Below are 17,762 nucleotides of genomic sequence, written 5' to 3'. Positions count from 1 at the left end.
GACCACAGCACCCCCGACGCCGTCTTCTTCTCGAGGAATTCCGGTTTTTCCTTATTCGTGGTTTTTCTCGGTGCTGGCCCGCGAGAGACCCGATAAAGAGCAACCTGGAGGAAAGCGGGGAAGTAGAACGGGAGAAGAAAACGCGGAGTTCCGAAGGGATCTCGGGGGAGTCCCGGGCAGCTCGGCTTCGGAGGATCGAGTTTGGTCCACGGGATGGTCCCGTGAATCGTCTCTTTTCGGCTCCGAGAAAACCCACGTTCCAGAGGAAACTCCGGATTGCGGCCGACGATATCGCCAGTATAAATAAATAAACGGTCTCTCGACTCTAGAGATCCTCCCACGGTCCATCCTGTGTATCATCTCTTATTTTTAATTTTATTTACCGTGGCGGCGTACGCGAAAACCCGATACGTTATTGGCCGGTGCCTTTATCGATGTCTTTACGAGGAGCCTCTCTCCTTGCTCCGTTTACCGATTCTGTAAACAACTCGTTCGCCCGTCGTAATTTTATTAGGCGACTACCACGCGACGACGCGATTTGCAACTCGCTGGCAAAGAGCGGACCGGAGAAGCTACACACGGATCGATTTCGAAGAAGCGAAAGAGAAACTTGCGACGGACAACCCCGCGGAATATCGGCGAAGTGCAGCCGGTTCTCGAGAGCACTCTTACCTGCACTCGAGGAGCGCGTTCTTGCCACGGAAAGTGTACGCCGGCACGTCTAAGCGCTGCAGCTTCAGGCCCGCCACTGAAACAGAAAGAAGAAACATGTTTTCTAGATGTCGTCGAGCTGCTTTCTTAAGATTGTCGAGCACTTCCCGCTAAACTCTGCTCGGCCGGTCGATTCGCCGGTTTCTAGATTTGTTTGCGGACTATTGTTATCGAAATCCGACGGAAGTAATGTTCTTTACTCGAGCGGACATTGTCCTATAATCGTGCACGATAAATTCCGCATTGAAATACACGGTTGGAGGGAGAGTTCTGTTGTATTTTACAGAAAACGATTGAATCAATTTATAAAAATATATGCTCAATATTATTCAATGATATAATTCCAGAACTTTCCCTTCAACCTAGTACACTTTTATTACTCGCGAGCAAATTCAAAGGATCACCAGCTGGCGGATCTCTGTGCAAAATAAAAATTGTCTGCGCCAATTGTACGAGGAAACAGCGGGATCAGAGAGGGAGGTGTCTCTGTTCGGAGAGGATGAAGAGATTAAACGCAGACATCCTCTAACCTGCAGACGTCCACTGACGAGTGAAAATCGTGGCTGAAGGAGGACCGGTTCGTGTTTCGTTGATAGCTCGCGCGAACCGGGCCGAGCGAAAGCCTCTTTCGTTTCGGATTCGACCAACGCTTGACCTACTCGGCCAGGCACAATGGAGGCATTAAAAAAACACAGCTCTCTCTCTCTCTCTTTCTCTCTTGTTCTCTGTGGTCTCCTCGTCTCGGTATATTTCGACGATAAAATCTCGCGACCTTCGGGGATCGAGCCGCTCGAAGAAAAGCTTGAAAAGTCCGTGGGAGGACCAGGCGCGAGTACGATCGAACGATCGAGAGGGGGCGCAAAACCGCGAGTGGATGGATCGTGCTAGATGCTCAAACAATGCTCCGCAAACTCCATTGTACCGTCCTTTGTGATCGTTCTCCTTGCCGTCCTCTCCCTTCTTCGTTTCCTACGAAGTCGAAGCGGAGCGGAGCCGCGCGCGCCACGGCCTTCTCTCCATCCCTTCTAGGTCAACGTCGTCGACCAATAACCATGGAAAACGCATCGAGATGCAATTATCCGATTCGAACGTCGCCGTTTAACCACCCCGTGTACCCCCTGGTCCAGAACAGCCGCGAACCATTCCGCGAAGAGAAACGTACGATGGCTTTCCGAATCGATCCCGGAACATGCTTTTGTAGCAGCGTGCGGCGCGGCGCGGCGGCAGCAGCAGCGCGATGGCCAATAATTGTCCCGGATAAAACTATAACTTTTCGTCGAGAGATTCCGGGTAGCGATGTCGCCATTGTTGCCCGCCGAATACCGGTAAGATCGGTCGGTTTTGTGCACGGTTCTTTTGTTACGGCGCGGTTCGATTGGTTCTTTTCTCTGCTCGATGAGTCCAGGTGTCTGTCGTTTATTTTAGACTCTCTTTGAAATGAGAGATGGTTTGTCTTCGCTAGTTTATTGGCTAACTTTCGTGGCTTTTTAATTAAAAGGCACAGCCCAAATGATATCGGTAACCATAAACTAAACTTCACTGAAACACTTGAAGAAATCCCCGAACTAATTCCGAACGGCTGCAAAAATCGAGACAAAAAGACCGTAAAATGGAGGGGCAAGAAGCAGACCTAGATCCGTGAATGAATGTGTTTATGAAGTGGTCATAATCGCGAGCACGCGAGGGCTAAACCAACAGCAGGGCGACGCGTGGGTGCAGGGGTAGCTTTTCACCGGTTCGGAATGGTTCGAAAGGGTTCCGCGTGGGCGTTTAATTAAACGCGGGCGATATTTCACGAGCGGGTTCGCCGGAAGAAGAACGACGACGGCTACCCCGCGGAGGCTGGCCCGGAGCAGGCTTCCTCTGAATCGTAATATACGCTGTCCGTAATGCGGTATTACGCGAACACTCGGGCCGGACTCGGTCTCCGCTGTCGGCCCCGAGTTTTCCCTAAATGGTTCTTGCTCTCTCTCTCTCTCTTGCTCCGTGCCGCGGGACACATGCACGCAGGTTTTTTTTCGTAGATTCGCTCGCTGGGCAGTGACTTTAAAACGCCCGCGGGCCGAGTCGGAGCGAGGCGGAGCGACGGGACGCGTGCCGGGCGTATCGCGGTTCGCGCGAGCGTAATTTCGCCGCGATGACTTTTCCCAACGTTGGAACGCGATCTCGGACGTTTCGCGTACGTGGCCGGCCTGTAAGTTACTTCTCCCAGAAAGAAACGTTCCCCGCGGTTAATCTCTTGCACGGTCGCGCGACCCGCCGCTTAATCCGCCACTCACGGACCAGGATGCATTGTCCTCCTAATTACCCCGGGCCAGGATCTTAATGGACTTGGAAATGCCCGGCGTGTCGGTGCCGGCCGCGCGACGCGCTGGCTCGAATTACGCAAACGTGCGAGGACTTTTTAATCGAAATCGTAGGCGCCGCAGCTGCGAACCCGTTATCGCATTTTTAATAGCGGGCTTCGAGCCACCGCGAAATGTTTCCCGGCGAAACTCGACGACGATGATAAAGATGACGATCGGAATCGCCGAGGAAAATCTCGAACTGTTCCCGCGGGGATCGGAAAATCAGATTGAAAAGAATTTGATCCCGTAATCTGTCAACCGATTGTTAAAAGTCGTTGTTGTCCTCGCTGCAATTCCGAGGATCAAGCAGAGCTTTCGATTTTGCGAGTGTTCACGCAGCTACGATTGAACCTGACGTCGCGGAAGTCCTGTAGTATATCAATCAATTCTTAGTCCGTCGGAAGACGCATGGATCGGGTCCAGAGAGGTAAATCTGCCACCGTCCTCGCAGCAATTGGAAAATGAACCGAAAGAAACGTTCTGCGATTGTTTTCACGGATCTTAACGCGGCTGCAATTGGATTTGACAATTTATAGATCCTGTAGCTTGTCAGTTGACGTTATTGTCTGTCGAAGATGACATCAGTGATGCTTCCACAAAGGTGAAATTCAAAAAATGAACTCGCAGAAGCTCCCATTGATTTTGCGAACTTTCGTGGTCCCTTGTCCATCAAACGTCGAGAAGACGTGTCCGGGTTTCTTCGCGAGATTTCGCGTCGCGATTCGAGCACGAAAATGATTTAATTGTTTGGCAGATGGGGAATTGGCCGGAGAGCCGGGGGCCGTCCATTAACGAGGGTTAACTCGATTTCGGGACGAATCGCGAGTTGCGGTGAATCGATAACTCGCGCATAGAATCGTCGGATTCGCCGTCTCTCGTTTTGGCGTCGCGGCTGAGAGGCGCGAGGCGTCCTCGGCTAGTCGAAAACGGGGCCCCCCGGAACTACGACAATAACGTCGCTTCCGGTGTACGTAGCGGAATCGTCCATTGAATTAGAGCGCCCGCGGCATCGTTAATCGAGATAAGCGAGTTCGAGTCTCGACTACTCGGCTTTTGATCGAACGGTCGTGACGCGGGTCACGAGTGCGCCCTATCGGCGGCCGCGACTCGATTTCCCCTCGCTCAGGAATTAATTGCACGCCGCGCCGGTTCGACTTTGAATAGCCACTCCAAGTCTGTTCTCCGACAAACTCGCCTTCTACCTTCTGCTTTCTGCTTTCTACTCTACGCTTTCTGCCCACGGCGGCGCGAGAACTCCTACTTCCTCTCTTCTCTCCTCTTTCTTCTATCCTCGTGTCGCTTTCCTCGCGGACCCTTCTACCGCAGTCCTCGCTAAACTGCGGAGCTTCTCGCAAAGTAAAAATGTTCTAGTCAATTGCCAGAAACGGGAGAACGACACCAGCAAACTCTTCCGACGTCTTCTCAATTCTGCATAAATGCTCCAATCGATTGCCAGAAACGGAGAAGTTAAATAGCACTTATGCATTCCGATTAAAAATACATTTTTAACTACATTAAATATCATTTCGATTAAATACTGATCATATATTCGCATGTGTCTATTTTTGCCACGAATGCATTTTTGGACAAACTGTTCGTGGAAATTCATAGCCGAGATTGAACTCCTCCGCGCGGATTTTATTAATATCTTGACAAATATCACGTTCATAGAGCAGCAGAGGAAATAGAATAGGACGATTTATTAAACACTTTTGTGTCTATAATCTGCTGCTTCTATTATCGTCGGGATCAACTGAAATTGCCAGTGTCACTCCACTTTTTCGACGCATGTCGATTTGTCTGACGCTGTTAATACCCGACGATTCGGTAAATTTTCGATGGAAAATTGTTGTCAAAAATCGTATAACAATCCGCCAGCACTCATCGTGAAGCCTCGGTGTATCGTTCAAACATATTTACACGTGATGTAACAGGTGGGAAAACAAGGATACCCCTACTCTCTCCGTAAATTGTAATTTAAATATATCCACGGAGGCGGAAACATTCTCCTCGCGACTGAAATCACCAAGGATTTCAGGATTGCAGTTTCCTCTTCACAGCGACTACTTCAAAACCGTTGTACGTTTTTTTGCCAGAGTTTCATTTCGCTTTGAACGAGTAGCGCGCCGGCTTTAGAATATTCCAAAGGTATATTAGGTGCAGTGCAAATTTTTACTTCGAGCGTATTGCGTGCAGATAAATATTCCAACTAAAACGATACACGGTAGAATGTTATCGAATATACGCGAGCTACACTTCTATGTTACAGAGATTGACTGAACACGCAGAAATTGTTTTTAAACGCAAGACCTTTCGGTCAACAAAATTCGGAACGATGGAAAAATTATTTAAGCGGGAATGCTTCCAAAACAAATTTACTGTTCGCAACAGTGTTTACATCTGCTCGGATCGAACGGTGATTTCCTCTCAAACAATATTCTTGCTTCAAGAAACAGCACAGTTAAAAGTGCTTTAGAAAGTTATGGATGAGTAGCTGAATCGTTTCTTGATCTACACTTCTCCCGAAGCAAAACAGACGTGGCAACGAGAGAAATAAAATTACAGGTGGATGAATAGCTTCTCCGCTTGGTCTGCACTTTCTGCAAAGTAGAATAAACGCGGTAACGATCTGAAAATTCGCCTTATAATAAAATAACAGACAGACGAATAGTTGATGGCAGACTAAACGTGAAAATGAGGGGCGGGATAATGAAATGCCGCGTCTGTCGCCGTTCAAGGGCAAAATCCGTGGCCGTCAAAGTTTGTGGATCCGACGGGGTAACGAGTGCAGTGTGACCGGCAGTTATGGTCGCGGATCGGTCGGTGGTCCGACGGGTTAGGTTGTTGGCGAGCTGCTTGGAGTCGTCGTTCGCCCATAATGGAAACGTTAATGTCGAGTGACGGTTGCGCGGTCGCGTGAAACTCATCCGAACGCGATAATGCCCGACGGTCGTTACCTTTCCGTGTCTCCGGCCTCCTTTCGAGGAGCGGTTTAATTCGCGATAAGTATGTAAGGGGGAATTTAGTCTGGTGGCGTGACGGCAGATACGAGCTAACTGCCTAGCCGCTCGGACAGCTGCGCCAGGATAAGATAACGACTCCTCGGACGTCCGACTCGGCCCGACCGGGCTCTCTTTATTGGCCCGCGGACTCGTCCAATGCTTCCGACGCGATCGGCCCACCGTTCTTCTTCTTCCTCTCCTTCTTCTCCTACTTTCCACTCATCCTCTTTTTCCCATTTGTTTCCCTTCCTCCCACGCACGTTTCCTCGCGACACAACGCGCGTCGTCTCGCCTCGCGCTCCCTCCGCCTCGTCCCGCGCGAAATCGATGGAAATTGTTCGCCCGCGGGTCAAACGAACCGGTAAATAGACGAGTGAGCACACGCTCGTCGAACTTTCCGTTCCGTCGAGCAACACGGCGAAACGTCGATGCTCATTTACCGTCGTTAGAATTCATTACCACCCCCTCCACCCTACCCCTCGTTTCCTCTGAAACAAGCTCCGGTGTATTTAAATAAAAACGCGGACAGACATCGCTCGTAATCCTTTGAATTTCAGCGATAACGCTCCCTTTATCGCGCCGACCAATTACTCGCGCTGTCCACGGCGTCGTTCGCGTATCGCCGTTATTACTGTACAATTTTTATCGAGCCAATTATGCGCGACATGCAGAGGAATGTTTGCGACGATGTAACATCGTGACGGAAAATCGTAAAATAATCTACCTGCGATTATTCTTTTTTTTTACCATTTTATCGCACTTTGAAGCTCGCGAGTCTCCGTGTTTCTGGTCGAGAACATTTTTGCCGCCGCTGAAACTGCGATTGGCGTAAAGCTGAAAGTCTCCCCTCAGCAACCAATCAAATTTCGCGCACGTGCGATTTTTGGTTGCGATTTTATGGCACTTTGAAGCCTCGGTGGTCTCTGTGCGAGGAACGTGTGCTCGTCGCGCAGTTCGTTTCGTTAGTTAGATGGAAACAAGGGCGCGGTAGTTGTGAAACGCGCTTCGGTATCAGCGTTTCCCGGTGACTGAGTGAGCTGCAGGTACCCTTTTGTCGAACGGCAGTTCTCCGTGCAGAAGAACGAGGAACGATTCGCAGCTCGGGTCTCGCGTATCCACGCGCGAATCCTTTTGTGCGACTTTAGCGTTCCGTTCGAGCGCGTCGTCCTCTCGAGCTGGTTCCCGCAGCGGGAGCCTCTCCTTTCGGAATCGTAAAGCCGATTTATCCGGGATTCGAGTTAAACGAAATTAATTGGCGCGAGAGAATCAACGAGAACATCGAAAGAGAGAGAGAGACCTGCGAGACCTGGTTCTTTCTCATTGAGTCGCGCTTCTCGCCCGGAAAACCCGTCGTCGTCGGTTCTTTCGGCTCCGCTCCGCGATACCGCTCGAGCTCGAGCGGAAAACTAAACGGCCGAGCTCGTCGCCGCGAAAATGGACGACACAAAGATGCATCTCTTCTTCTCCCTCTCGTTTAAACGCTTTTTATTCGGCCCTCGCCGAGTTGAAAGCGCGACGTCTTCTAGCTCGCGGGAGCGAACGACTCGCTTTCGGTCAGTCTGTAACGAGCGATGCGATTCCTGAGCCCCGTCGAGCGTGTAATTGCGCGAAACAGATGGCGTTGGAGACGCAGACGGCAAAAGTGCCCCGGAAAATACGTCAAAGCTTCCGACGAGGATGCTCTCTCCGATTCTAGCAATAGTCGGCGACATTAGCGCGTCGTCGTTGCACGCTAGATCGGTGCGAAAACGAATTATACGTTTTTCCTAAAAATTTGTACAATTGTCCTTCGAAGATGTTTCTCATTGAGTAAGCGATATACCAGAAAACATAGAATTCCGTATGGAAAAAGAAAGCAAAGGTCACCTTGTAGTTCCTGCAGCACGATCACGGAGAGAAGAGCTCTGCGACAACCATAAAATCTCCCCTCCGAAACACATAGTCAATTTTCCCTGAATCACTTTTTGGAACGAGCTATAGCGTCGAGCATAAATTGCATGGTAAACTTCAAAATGGCGTGCCCTGTGTTTAGTAGTAAACCGGTGTTATATCTTAGCGGAACAGCGTACCAGTTTGCATCTCGAAACCGCTCTCTGTTTCCCCCATTTTATTCCCTTTTGTCTCGACAAGCGGTCGGTAATCAAAGGGTTAATCATAGTTTTCATTCAGCCATTCGAGTGGAGTGTGGGCGCGGGGTTTGTTCGGACGCGGCGTCGTGCTCGCGTTTATCAGTCCGGCAGATATCGAGTGGCGATAGAGGTTCGCGAACGAGAACTGTGGGACGGTCGCGAACATGGCGAATGTTTGCGAACGCTTGCGAACCAGTGCGAATCGTTCGAATCCGGGCCAGGCTTTGCTCCGCGGGAACGCGTAAAACGACAATAAAGCGGGCTGGGTTTCCACGCCGGAGTAATGGGATCGGAGCGATAAAGAGGGGCCGGCGTTATCCTGGAGACGCTGCGCGAGGCCACCACACCGGGGACACGAGCCTCGAAATGGCTGGCCGGATAGATAGACGTACCTACCGGACGAACAGCGGAATCTCGAGGACAATTTATTTCAGCGTAATCCTGCCCTTCTCTCTCTCTCTCGTCCTTTCTCGCTCGCTCGTTCTCTGTGCCTCCACCGCACCGGTTGCCGGAGGTGCGTGCCGGCAGCTTGATCAAGGTGTAAGCGGCTCGAGCACGGAACCACAGTTCTGTAGCCCGCGGCCGGACAATCGAGTCAACGAAATAAAACCGGCCTGCTTCACCCTCTGTGTTAGTTTCGCACTGTGGCGAAATACACACCGGTTACCCCGAGAGAGCAAGCCCCGTTGACAAATATTGTTGCCACGCGGTGCTGAGAAGCCGTGCACTGCAGTCGGATTACACGAACGCATTCTTTGATGCATCTAATGTGCTGAAAACGTTCGATCGAACAACCCGAGTGGACTAGGGATTTTATGAATTCATAAGAAATTCATGGTAACTTCATGTTCATAAGAACTTCATGTCACACAATGACATTTTTATCTGGCTCCTGTTCCTTACAATCACGTCCCTAGTCTTCCAGTCTTGTCCTGAAGAGCGAAAAGCAGGAAACCAGTGACGATCCCTCATTGAAAGCGTTAACCGGGACGAAGTCTTGTTGGGATTGTTACAGAATTACATTTTTATGTGACTCCTGTTCCTTACAATCACGTCCCGAATGTTACAGTCTTAACCTGAAGAACGAGAGGCAGGGACCAGCGATGACCCCTGATTAAAAGCGTTAACCAGGGCGAAGTCTTGTTGAAATTGTTACAGAATGACATTTTTATCTGGCTCCTATTCCTTACAATCACGTCCCTAGTCTTACAGTCTTAACCTGAAGAACGTAAGCAGGGAACAAGTGACGATCCCTCATTGAAAGCGTTAACCAGGACGAAAAGAAGCTAGTAGAAGAATGGTTTGGGGCGTGGAGGACCGACTGACAGTCAAATAAGTACGGAACGAAATTTCGTGGTTTTTATGTGGCCAAGTGGAGGTGGGATGGTGAACACGCGTGGCGTACGGTGTTGTGTCGTGTGTTCGGCGTGCCCCTCGCTGCGTTGCCAGCGGCGATAAATTCAGTTGGGCGATAAGGGTCCCGATTTTTGTCTTTACGAGCCTCGACGGGCCCCTCCGGCCAAGAGAAACACTGGCTTCCGGGTTATGGCGTGACTGCGTCACCTCGCGCGTGTCCCATCGAGAAAGAGAGAGAGAGAGAGAGAAAGAGGAAAAAGAGAACGCCCGAAACCGTCCGTGGTGCGTTTCTTGGCCCTCGCGTTTGCCACCGAGGCACATTTCACCCTCGAACGCCTGCTATTCGGGGTTGCAGGGCGTTGCAGTCGGTTCCACGAACCCCCGAACGACTCGAGGGCAACCGACAACGATCGGTAGACACCGTCACCGTTTTTTTCGCGCGGCTCACCAACATCGATTCTTCCTTTTTCGGAACGAGAGCAAAGAGACAGCCTCGCGAAGGGCTTCTACACGTGTGCGGACCCGAGGCTCCGCTGAATCAGCCGAAACGCACCCCGAAACACGCGGCATTAATATTAATTATAGACGAGCCGTCTACGTGCTACACTTCCCGCTGGAACCTCTTGAAAACAGCGCGAGGATCGCTTCGACGAGACAGACCGCGTTGCCGATCGCGTCGCGACACTCGAGCCGTTCGATCAAATATGACGAAGGCCGGAGGGTCGCAAAGTAGCCACCTCTGCGATTAATTATACCTGAAACACGAGCGGGGCCGCGATTTTCTGCCGCGATCGCGGAAAATGTGAGTTTAATTCGAGTTTCGCATCTTCTTTCTTTGTTTGGAAAACCATCTCGCGCTGCTTAAATTAGCCATCGTCAACATCAGAGTGTCAGCTCGGAAACTCGATCGATTTCGCTTCGAGCAGACAGCGTGCTCGGCGGTGTTTTTGGTTAATTCCTCGAGCCACGTGTTCGGGAACTCCGGTTAATAAATTGCGATGATTATTAAAGTTGAAAATGGCGTTTGCAGGTCGATGAAACGTTGTTCAGCGGCGGCTGTAGGAAAGGTTGAAAGTCGAGGAGCGTTCTCCCTTGTTTGCGATTCAGAGCGATTTCGGGCGCAGATTCGTGAACGCGCGCGAACACAGGAACGATGAAAATTTCGAGCAGAGTCTGCTTGTGGGTGGGGGCCGGGTGGAGGGGCAGCGGAGGCACAGTTCCCGTTCCTCGGGACAAAAAGAACGGATGAACGAGCGGAGAAGCAAAAGAGTAAGAGAGGAAGAGCGGACGGGTTACGGCCGCGAGAAAAAAGAAGCGAAAGTTTTCTCGTTGCGTCGGATGAGAAAGGAATCAAAGTTTGGTCGCGTACCTCGAACTCGTTTTCGCCACGATCTCGAGAATAACGCGCGACGCCGCGCACCAGGCGTCGCGACGCCTACGGGGAACGTTGCTGACGGGGGGTGGAGAGCCACGCCGGACGCAATTAAAATCAATCATTCGATATTTATGGAAGGTGAGCGCGTGGGAGGCGGAGTTGATCGTCCGGAGTTCTCCACGGTCCGGCTTTTGCTTCGACGCCAAGCTGTGGCGTGCCGATCCCCGAGGGTTTCTACCTTGCCACATGGTGTACATGGTGTACACATTGCCCTTCCATTCCCTACGAAACGATAATGGCGTACCTTCGTGCCCATGGGTTCGAACGGCGAAACCAACGAACGGAGCAAACAGGTCTCCGATGCTTGGTTTGACGACAAAAATCGAATTTCGAGGTCTTGTAACTCTGCTCCGCTTTAATACGATTTCTATGCTGCTCTGGGAACAGTCGATATCATTGTCGAACGGAAACGGAACATTATTATGTCATATTGCGTAATCCTTGTTTCTCCGGAAACGCTTATTGAAATTTGGATGCAGACGATTATACAGTTAGGTGCAAAACTGATCACACACACTTTAAATCGGAATAACTTTTTTATGTACGGACCAAACGACTTCAATTTCTCGGTAAGGCTAGATAAATTAGTCTAGTAAATGACCTCTAAACAATATGTTGGAAAATTTCATTGAAATCGGTTAATTGGTTTACGAGTTATAAACGATCGAAAGTGGTAAAAATGGCAGTTGTATGAAAAGTGCAACTTTTACCACTTTTGATCGTTTATAACTCGTAAACCAATTAACCAATTTCAATGAAATTTTCGCAGCGTATAGAATTTATACAATTTGTCCAAACACATCTTTCAAATTTTCGTTATCGGCCCAGCTAACAAAGTCGTAAAAATCAATTTTTACTATTGTTTTTCACAATTCCGACCAAATGCATTTTTTCAACATGTTTTTTTACACGTCATTTACTAAACTAATTCATCTAGCCTTACCGAGAGGTTGAAGTCGTTTGGTCCATTCATAAAAAAAGTTATTTTAATTTAAAGCGTGTGACGCGGAGCTGACTCTTCTATTATCATAACGCAACGTAAATACGTTCTGCATTGATCAATATTTCTGCTTATTCATTATATATATAATCAAGTTCTGAATTACATTCAATCAATTATGCACTGTCCATTATCATGTATGGCAGCGAGTCACAACTGCGCCTACAGAATTGGGACATATTTATAGTTGCTGTCGAACGGACGTGTTCATGTTACATTCTAGCATTCTATGTTCATACAAACTGCAGTCTAGTTGCAAACAACGTGAACTGAACAGGATCAAGGCTCGCTCATTCACTAGCAAAATCTGCATCTCTTTCTAATGAACGCATAAAATCCGCTTAGTTCGAATGAACGTGGCTTCAACAGGATTAAAGCCTGTTCATTCGTCTCTCTCGGTACTATTTACAATTACACCAAGTGCTACTAAACAAGTTGACAAGTGTTTTCAAGGAAGGTGAAAGAGAGCCTGACTAGGTTTTTACAATTCTGCGTTACAAGCAACGCACGGTGCGTCGTCTGGCATCGACGAAGGGGAACTGCTGATAGGGGAGCAAAGAAAGGGATTGGGGTGAAAGCAACGGTGGCGCAAACACGGTGACCTTTCTTGTTTATAATCGCACACCCCTCGTTCATTAGGATCAGAACACCTGCCGTGGGGGAATACGTTTCATTGCAACCGCGCGCATTTGCACTTTGCACGTTACGTAGAATCAACCAGCGAACCTTGTCTCACTTTCTCTCTCTCTCTCTCTCTCTCTCTCTCTCTCTCTCTCGTGTTCAAGACATCGTACTCTATCGAATCTGTGTGGAAGCCAGTCGATACTTTGTCGATTCCGATTGTTTATTTGCTTTTAGAAGTTCGGGAAAGTCGGAGCTGTTGGCCCTGACCGACAGCGAGCTGCTCGACCGTGTTCTCTTATTACTTTTCTTCGTTTCTCTTTCCTCCACTGTTTCGTGTACTCTTTTCCCGTCCTCTCGCTACTCTGTGTTAGTTTTTTCAATTTAAAGAGAGCTCGGTGTAGGAATCATAATCGAGCTAAATATTTTCTCGCAGCGATCGTTGAGGGACACTTCTCGCAAATATACACTCGCGCCGCTGTTATGTCCCGGGATATAAATCACTTTAATATTGCCGCTTTGTGGATGGCTATTGCAATTGGATTATTGGAGAACTTTTTCCATTAACTCTCCCGCGGGCCGATAGGAGTTTGACGTCTTTATCGTCGATGCCTCGATTCGTTCGGATACTTATTCATCAATTCGTAGAGACGTGTTTTTATATTCTTTTTTGTTTTTCGAACGTTTCCATTTATGTTTTCACGATTGATTTGCACTTCGTTTGATTGGCGTATTCTGCCCTTTCACGGCCTCGAATGTAAAATATTCATGCAGCGTGCGGAAATAAATATCTTTATTAATGCTCGAACGGCGGACCCTTTTCACGATTGTACGCCGAGGACCATTCACAGCTTCATTTGACAATTTCTTTTTAACATATTTTTGAAAAGCATTAAACCCTTTGAAGAGCCAACGCAAACTGGTGCCCGCACTGGCGTATCAAATAAAATCATTCGCGGGAGAATCGAAGGAAGAATTCGGCGATACATGCCGAGAACAAATGGCGTCTCGCTTTTCAATCGATCAGCCGAGGCTACGCCGAATACTTTCCACCGTGCGCGGAGCTTTCTCTGTCAGGTGGTCCCGGAATAAAACGCAGTGAAAGCCCTCGACGATTTGACAATCCCTTTTGGAGCTGCGCTTCGCATTCGATTAAGTGTCCCGATACTTACGGGCGGCGCGTTGCTCGCGTATAAACTAATTCTCTGCTCGGCCGAGCTAGCAATAGCGAATACACGAGGGGGCGTACGACTACGGAGGAGTGTAGAGGAGAGTTAGGGGATGGTCGCGCGCGTTTCCGTCCAGGCAGATACAGAGAGATAAAGAGAGGAAGGGACAGAGAGTGGACGGGAACAAACGAAAAGAGCACGGTATCGAACGAATTACGGTAGAAGCGTGTTCGTATGGTTCGATCTCCGGTGAACGCGTCCGCGGCGGAATTCGAGATCGGTTTGGCGACGAGCCAGCCTCGCCCCCCCCCCCCGCACGATGCTCGATACCCTCGCGAGTCTCAACTCCGCTCCGCTCGGCTCCGTTCGGTGTGCGCGGGATCGCGCTCGCTCGTCCGCGACTTTCTATTGTTCGCCGGCGATGCGTCTTTTCAAACTTTAAAGACGTCCGAACACCGGGCCCAGCCGATCTCAGCCAGGGGGAACTCGTTCTAGCGAAAACGGAGAGAAATATCGCGGGGGTGAAGCGTGTCTCCGAGGCGAACGGAGGAACGTTTCTGCCTGGAGGAACGTCGAGAAACAGGGACGCTGCTCTTCGGAATATCCAGATGCGGGAAATCCTCCTCTCGACCGTGAAGAAGCGGCAGATTTTTCGGGAGTATAGTCGAACTATTAGGTTGTTGCGTGCGAAATGTGATCTAGAAGTACTTGTACAGTCTACAGGTTTATGATAGTACATTAATAGCCAAGAACAGGCGTGGAAGGAGGAGCCAAAGAAGAGTTTGCGTAGTATGCGAATAGCGGGCCAGCAAACTCCATAATCTTCAACTAGAGAGAGGGAGAAGCAGGTCCCTCTTGGACTCCTGGACGATGGGGTTTTAGTGGGTATGTCCTAGTCTCGTTGTCTTATTGTGAGTCCCGAACTATCCCCCTAACCGTCATTAGACCTGGAAGGGGGGTGTGCGCGTAAAATGCATTTCCCCATCGCCCTTAAACAAAAAGATTTATGATAGTACATCAAACATGAAATTGGCCCGAGAGATTCGCGAAGGTTACAAGAATATTTCCGACGTTTTAATAAGAAGCAGTGCTCTGTGTAGCTGATGCACACACAGAGAGAGAGAGGAGAGAGAGAGCAGGGCTTGAGAGAACGATCCCGGCAGAAGAGTTTACATTAGTTGGTAAATCGGGCGAATTGTTATCCGAGTTCCTATCAGCCAGGCTCTCGTGGGAACTCGCCGTCGCTCGTTTTCCCGCGGATATCGCGGCTCGGCGTCGTCGTCGTCTGCGCGGAAAATAGAAATCGAAAGGCCGATGCGGCGCGACAGCGTCGTCGGTGTGGCAGCCGCCAGAAGAGAACGAGGAGAATATCAAATTTTCCGGAATGGGTCGTGCTGGCTAAAGCGGGGGCGCAACAGATATCGCGCGAACGGCGAAAACGATGATAAAACAATTTTTCGAAAATTCAATGGAGAGCGGGTCTCGACCGCTGGAAGGGGGTGCAAACGCGGGAGTGTACGGAGAGAATCAAGAGAGAGAGAGAGATAGGGGCAGCGTGAAATCGCGCATAGTCGTCCCGCCGGGGCAGCCTTAATTCGGCTTAATTCGTCGATAAAACGATTGGTGGCACCGCGTCAAATCGTTAACGCCCGGCCCGGCTCTCTCCTCTCCCTCTCTCACTCTGTCTCTCTCTCTCTCTCTCTCTCTCGCGAATCGATTTCTCTCGAAACCTTTTTCCCCTGCTGTCCACGGTCTGGCCAACCGGGGGATCGCTTTCGAGCGATCGCGTCGACCTCAACAGCCGCTCCGTTAAGCTCGTTTCACCCGCCCTACCGTCCCGCCACCGGCAAATTATCTCGTCGATCGTTTTTCTCGCGCGCGAGACCGGCTGCCCGCGAAAAAAAACTCCGGCGGAAGGAGGAAAAGTCTCTCTCACCTTTCTTTTTCTCTCTCTCTCTTGTACCATAGTGGTGGCAGGAGTACAGGCGGCCCCGGCGTTAATGCCGGGAAATAGAGCTCTCTCCAACGAGCAACAAACTCCCGCTAAAAGCCGCGTTACCATTTTTCTGCTTCACCGTAATTAGAAATAATAACTCGCGTCGGCCGCTACGGGATACGCTTGGAGACGCGCTACACTGACCGCCAGACGCCGAACAACGCGCGGCTGAAACGCGGCTGGTCTTCGTCTCTGCGAATGGTCCGACGGTGGATCAGCGGTTCTTGTAAACATCGCTAACATTATTTAGAGATTTTCTCCACAGTCAATAATTTCAATCATATTGGGTTGGCAAATAAGTTTCTTTCGGTTTTTGTGATTTATTCCAATGTAAAAAACCGAACGAACTTATTTGCCAACCCAATACAAGCTCTTTAAGTGAATTAGCGAACGCGTTAATTTCATTTTACCAGCAGTATTTCAAAAAATCGAGATCATACCGGAAGGAAACACGAAGAATGGCAATTCGTCCAATCCGCCAACATCAAAATGTAAACCGTTCTTCCACGCTGGTTCTCTCTGTTTCTTCTTTTGCGGGTTTCGTATCTTCGCAGGGTGGAACACAAAAACGGAAATAATTCGCCGGACTTATTCGCGGTTTTTGCCCTTTTTCTCGAGACGTTCGAGTTCTCTGTCCCCGGACGGCAAACGTTGGTGTCCCGGGCAGAGGAGAGACAGCCCGAGACACAAAACCCGACGAATTAATTGGAAATGTGCCGCGTACGGCACGGCGTGCACAGGTTTTCTCTATCTCGCTCGGGCCCTGGGAAAATACGACAGGGAACCGGGCGGCGCGGCGTCGCGATTTAACGAGTTACGCTACAAATTCGCGGGACGAAATTGCCCCGGTAATATCTCGGGAACCTCGTGTCGGCCAAACACGAACACACAGCCCCCGAAACCACGAAAAATCGAACCCGGAGTAGCGCGTGTCACCTGTCGAGATTCGGCCGGAGTTATCGCGCCGCGATAATTCTCGCCTCGTCGAGAGGCCGTTTCCCTTTATCGGTCGGACGAGCTTGCTCGCGGCGTCGAATCGTTTCTAGATCATCTGTACTAATTCTGCGATCATAATTCATCAATCAGACAGGAAACTGGGTCGGAAACCAGTGCAACTTGAACATTTTATTTATTCGCGAATAACAGAATTGACCACACCTGTTAATCTTCGTGGATAGATGTCGACTGTCAGAGAATTATTTCAACGTTTATCTCTCCTGTTTTAAGTTCCTCCATTTTTACCATGAATGCGTGAAATCCGCAGTCTGGTTACGACTTGATAAATCAAATATACAACGATTTACAACTTCTAAAATAATCGTGAAACGGTGAAAAGGTGAAATGTAATGGATCTCTTCAATGATTGCAGTCTTTCGAAAACTGCGGAATAATTACCGATCATTCACGTATCGACAACAACTTTGCACATCGAAACGAGACGAGTATTTCAACCGCAACGAATGACAATCAGAATAAGAATCGACGATTAATTGTATCCATCCTGATTCGCGAAATTCGCGATGATTTCGAGGCAATTCGTCCGCGAGTGTCGGTCGACTTACAGACAGGCAGGTTACGTTGTTTCGGATCGCGAAATTCGAATTGACGAATCGGTGGCAGAAAATTCGCGGGGTTCTCTGGTCGCTGGTTATCTGGGGTGTCGGTGTACCTGCGTTCTCTTTTCCTTTTTTAGCTGTCCCACTCGTTCTCTCTCTCGCTCTCTCTCTCTTGCGCCAGTTACCTGTATGTACGCGGAAAATTAGAGGATCCGAGCGACGAGGAACTGGCCGGGGAACTCGATTTACATACCTCGACGGGCCTGGATCGCGTCGGATCAAGTTAGCAGGGGCGACGAGTGAACTTAATTAAGCGGGTGCGCGAATCCTGGTTCGCGGCGTACACGTGCCATACACTTCGTTAAATTTTATTCGTCGTAATTGTGGCGCTGCCTCGCTCGCGCGTTGCCCTGGCCCTCCTGTCGCAATAGCGTCGACT

At 49.6% G+C, this 17,762-nt stretch overlaps 1 protein-coding gene across 3 annotated transcripts in view; it reads right to left on the bottom strand.

Moving 5' to 3' along the window:
- LOC143214763 (cell adhesion molecule 3-like) overlaps positions 1 to 17,762 on the bottom strand; it is a 71,175-nt gene that overhangs the window by 35,382 nt on the left and 18,031 nt on the right. For all 3 annotated transcript variants that reach the window (XM_076436137.1, XM_076436136.1, XM_076436138.1), the window contains one exon: positions 673 to 748. In XM_076436137.1, the coding sequence (XP_076292252.1) occupies positions 673 to 748 (76 nt within the window). The remainder of the gene's footprint in view (positions 1 to 672; positions 749 to 17,762) is intronic.

Source organism: Lasioglossum baleicum, chromosome 13, assembly GCF_051020765.1.
Source record: "Lasioglossum baleicum chromosome 13, iyLasBale1, whole genome shotgun sequence".
NCBI classification, from domain to species: Eukaryota; Metazoa; Arthropoda; class Insecta; order Hymenoptera; family Halictidae; genus Lasioglossum; species Lasioglossum baleicum.
The sequence above is the reverse complement of the archived record's forward strand: the minus strand, read 5'-3'. Positions and strand labels throughout refer to the sequence as shown.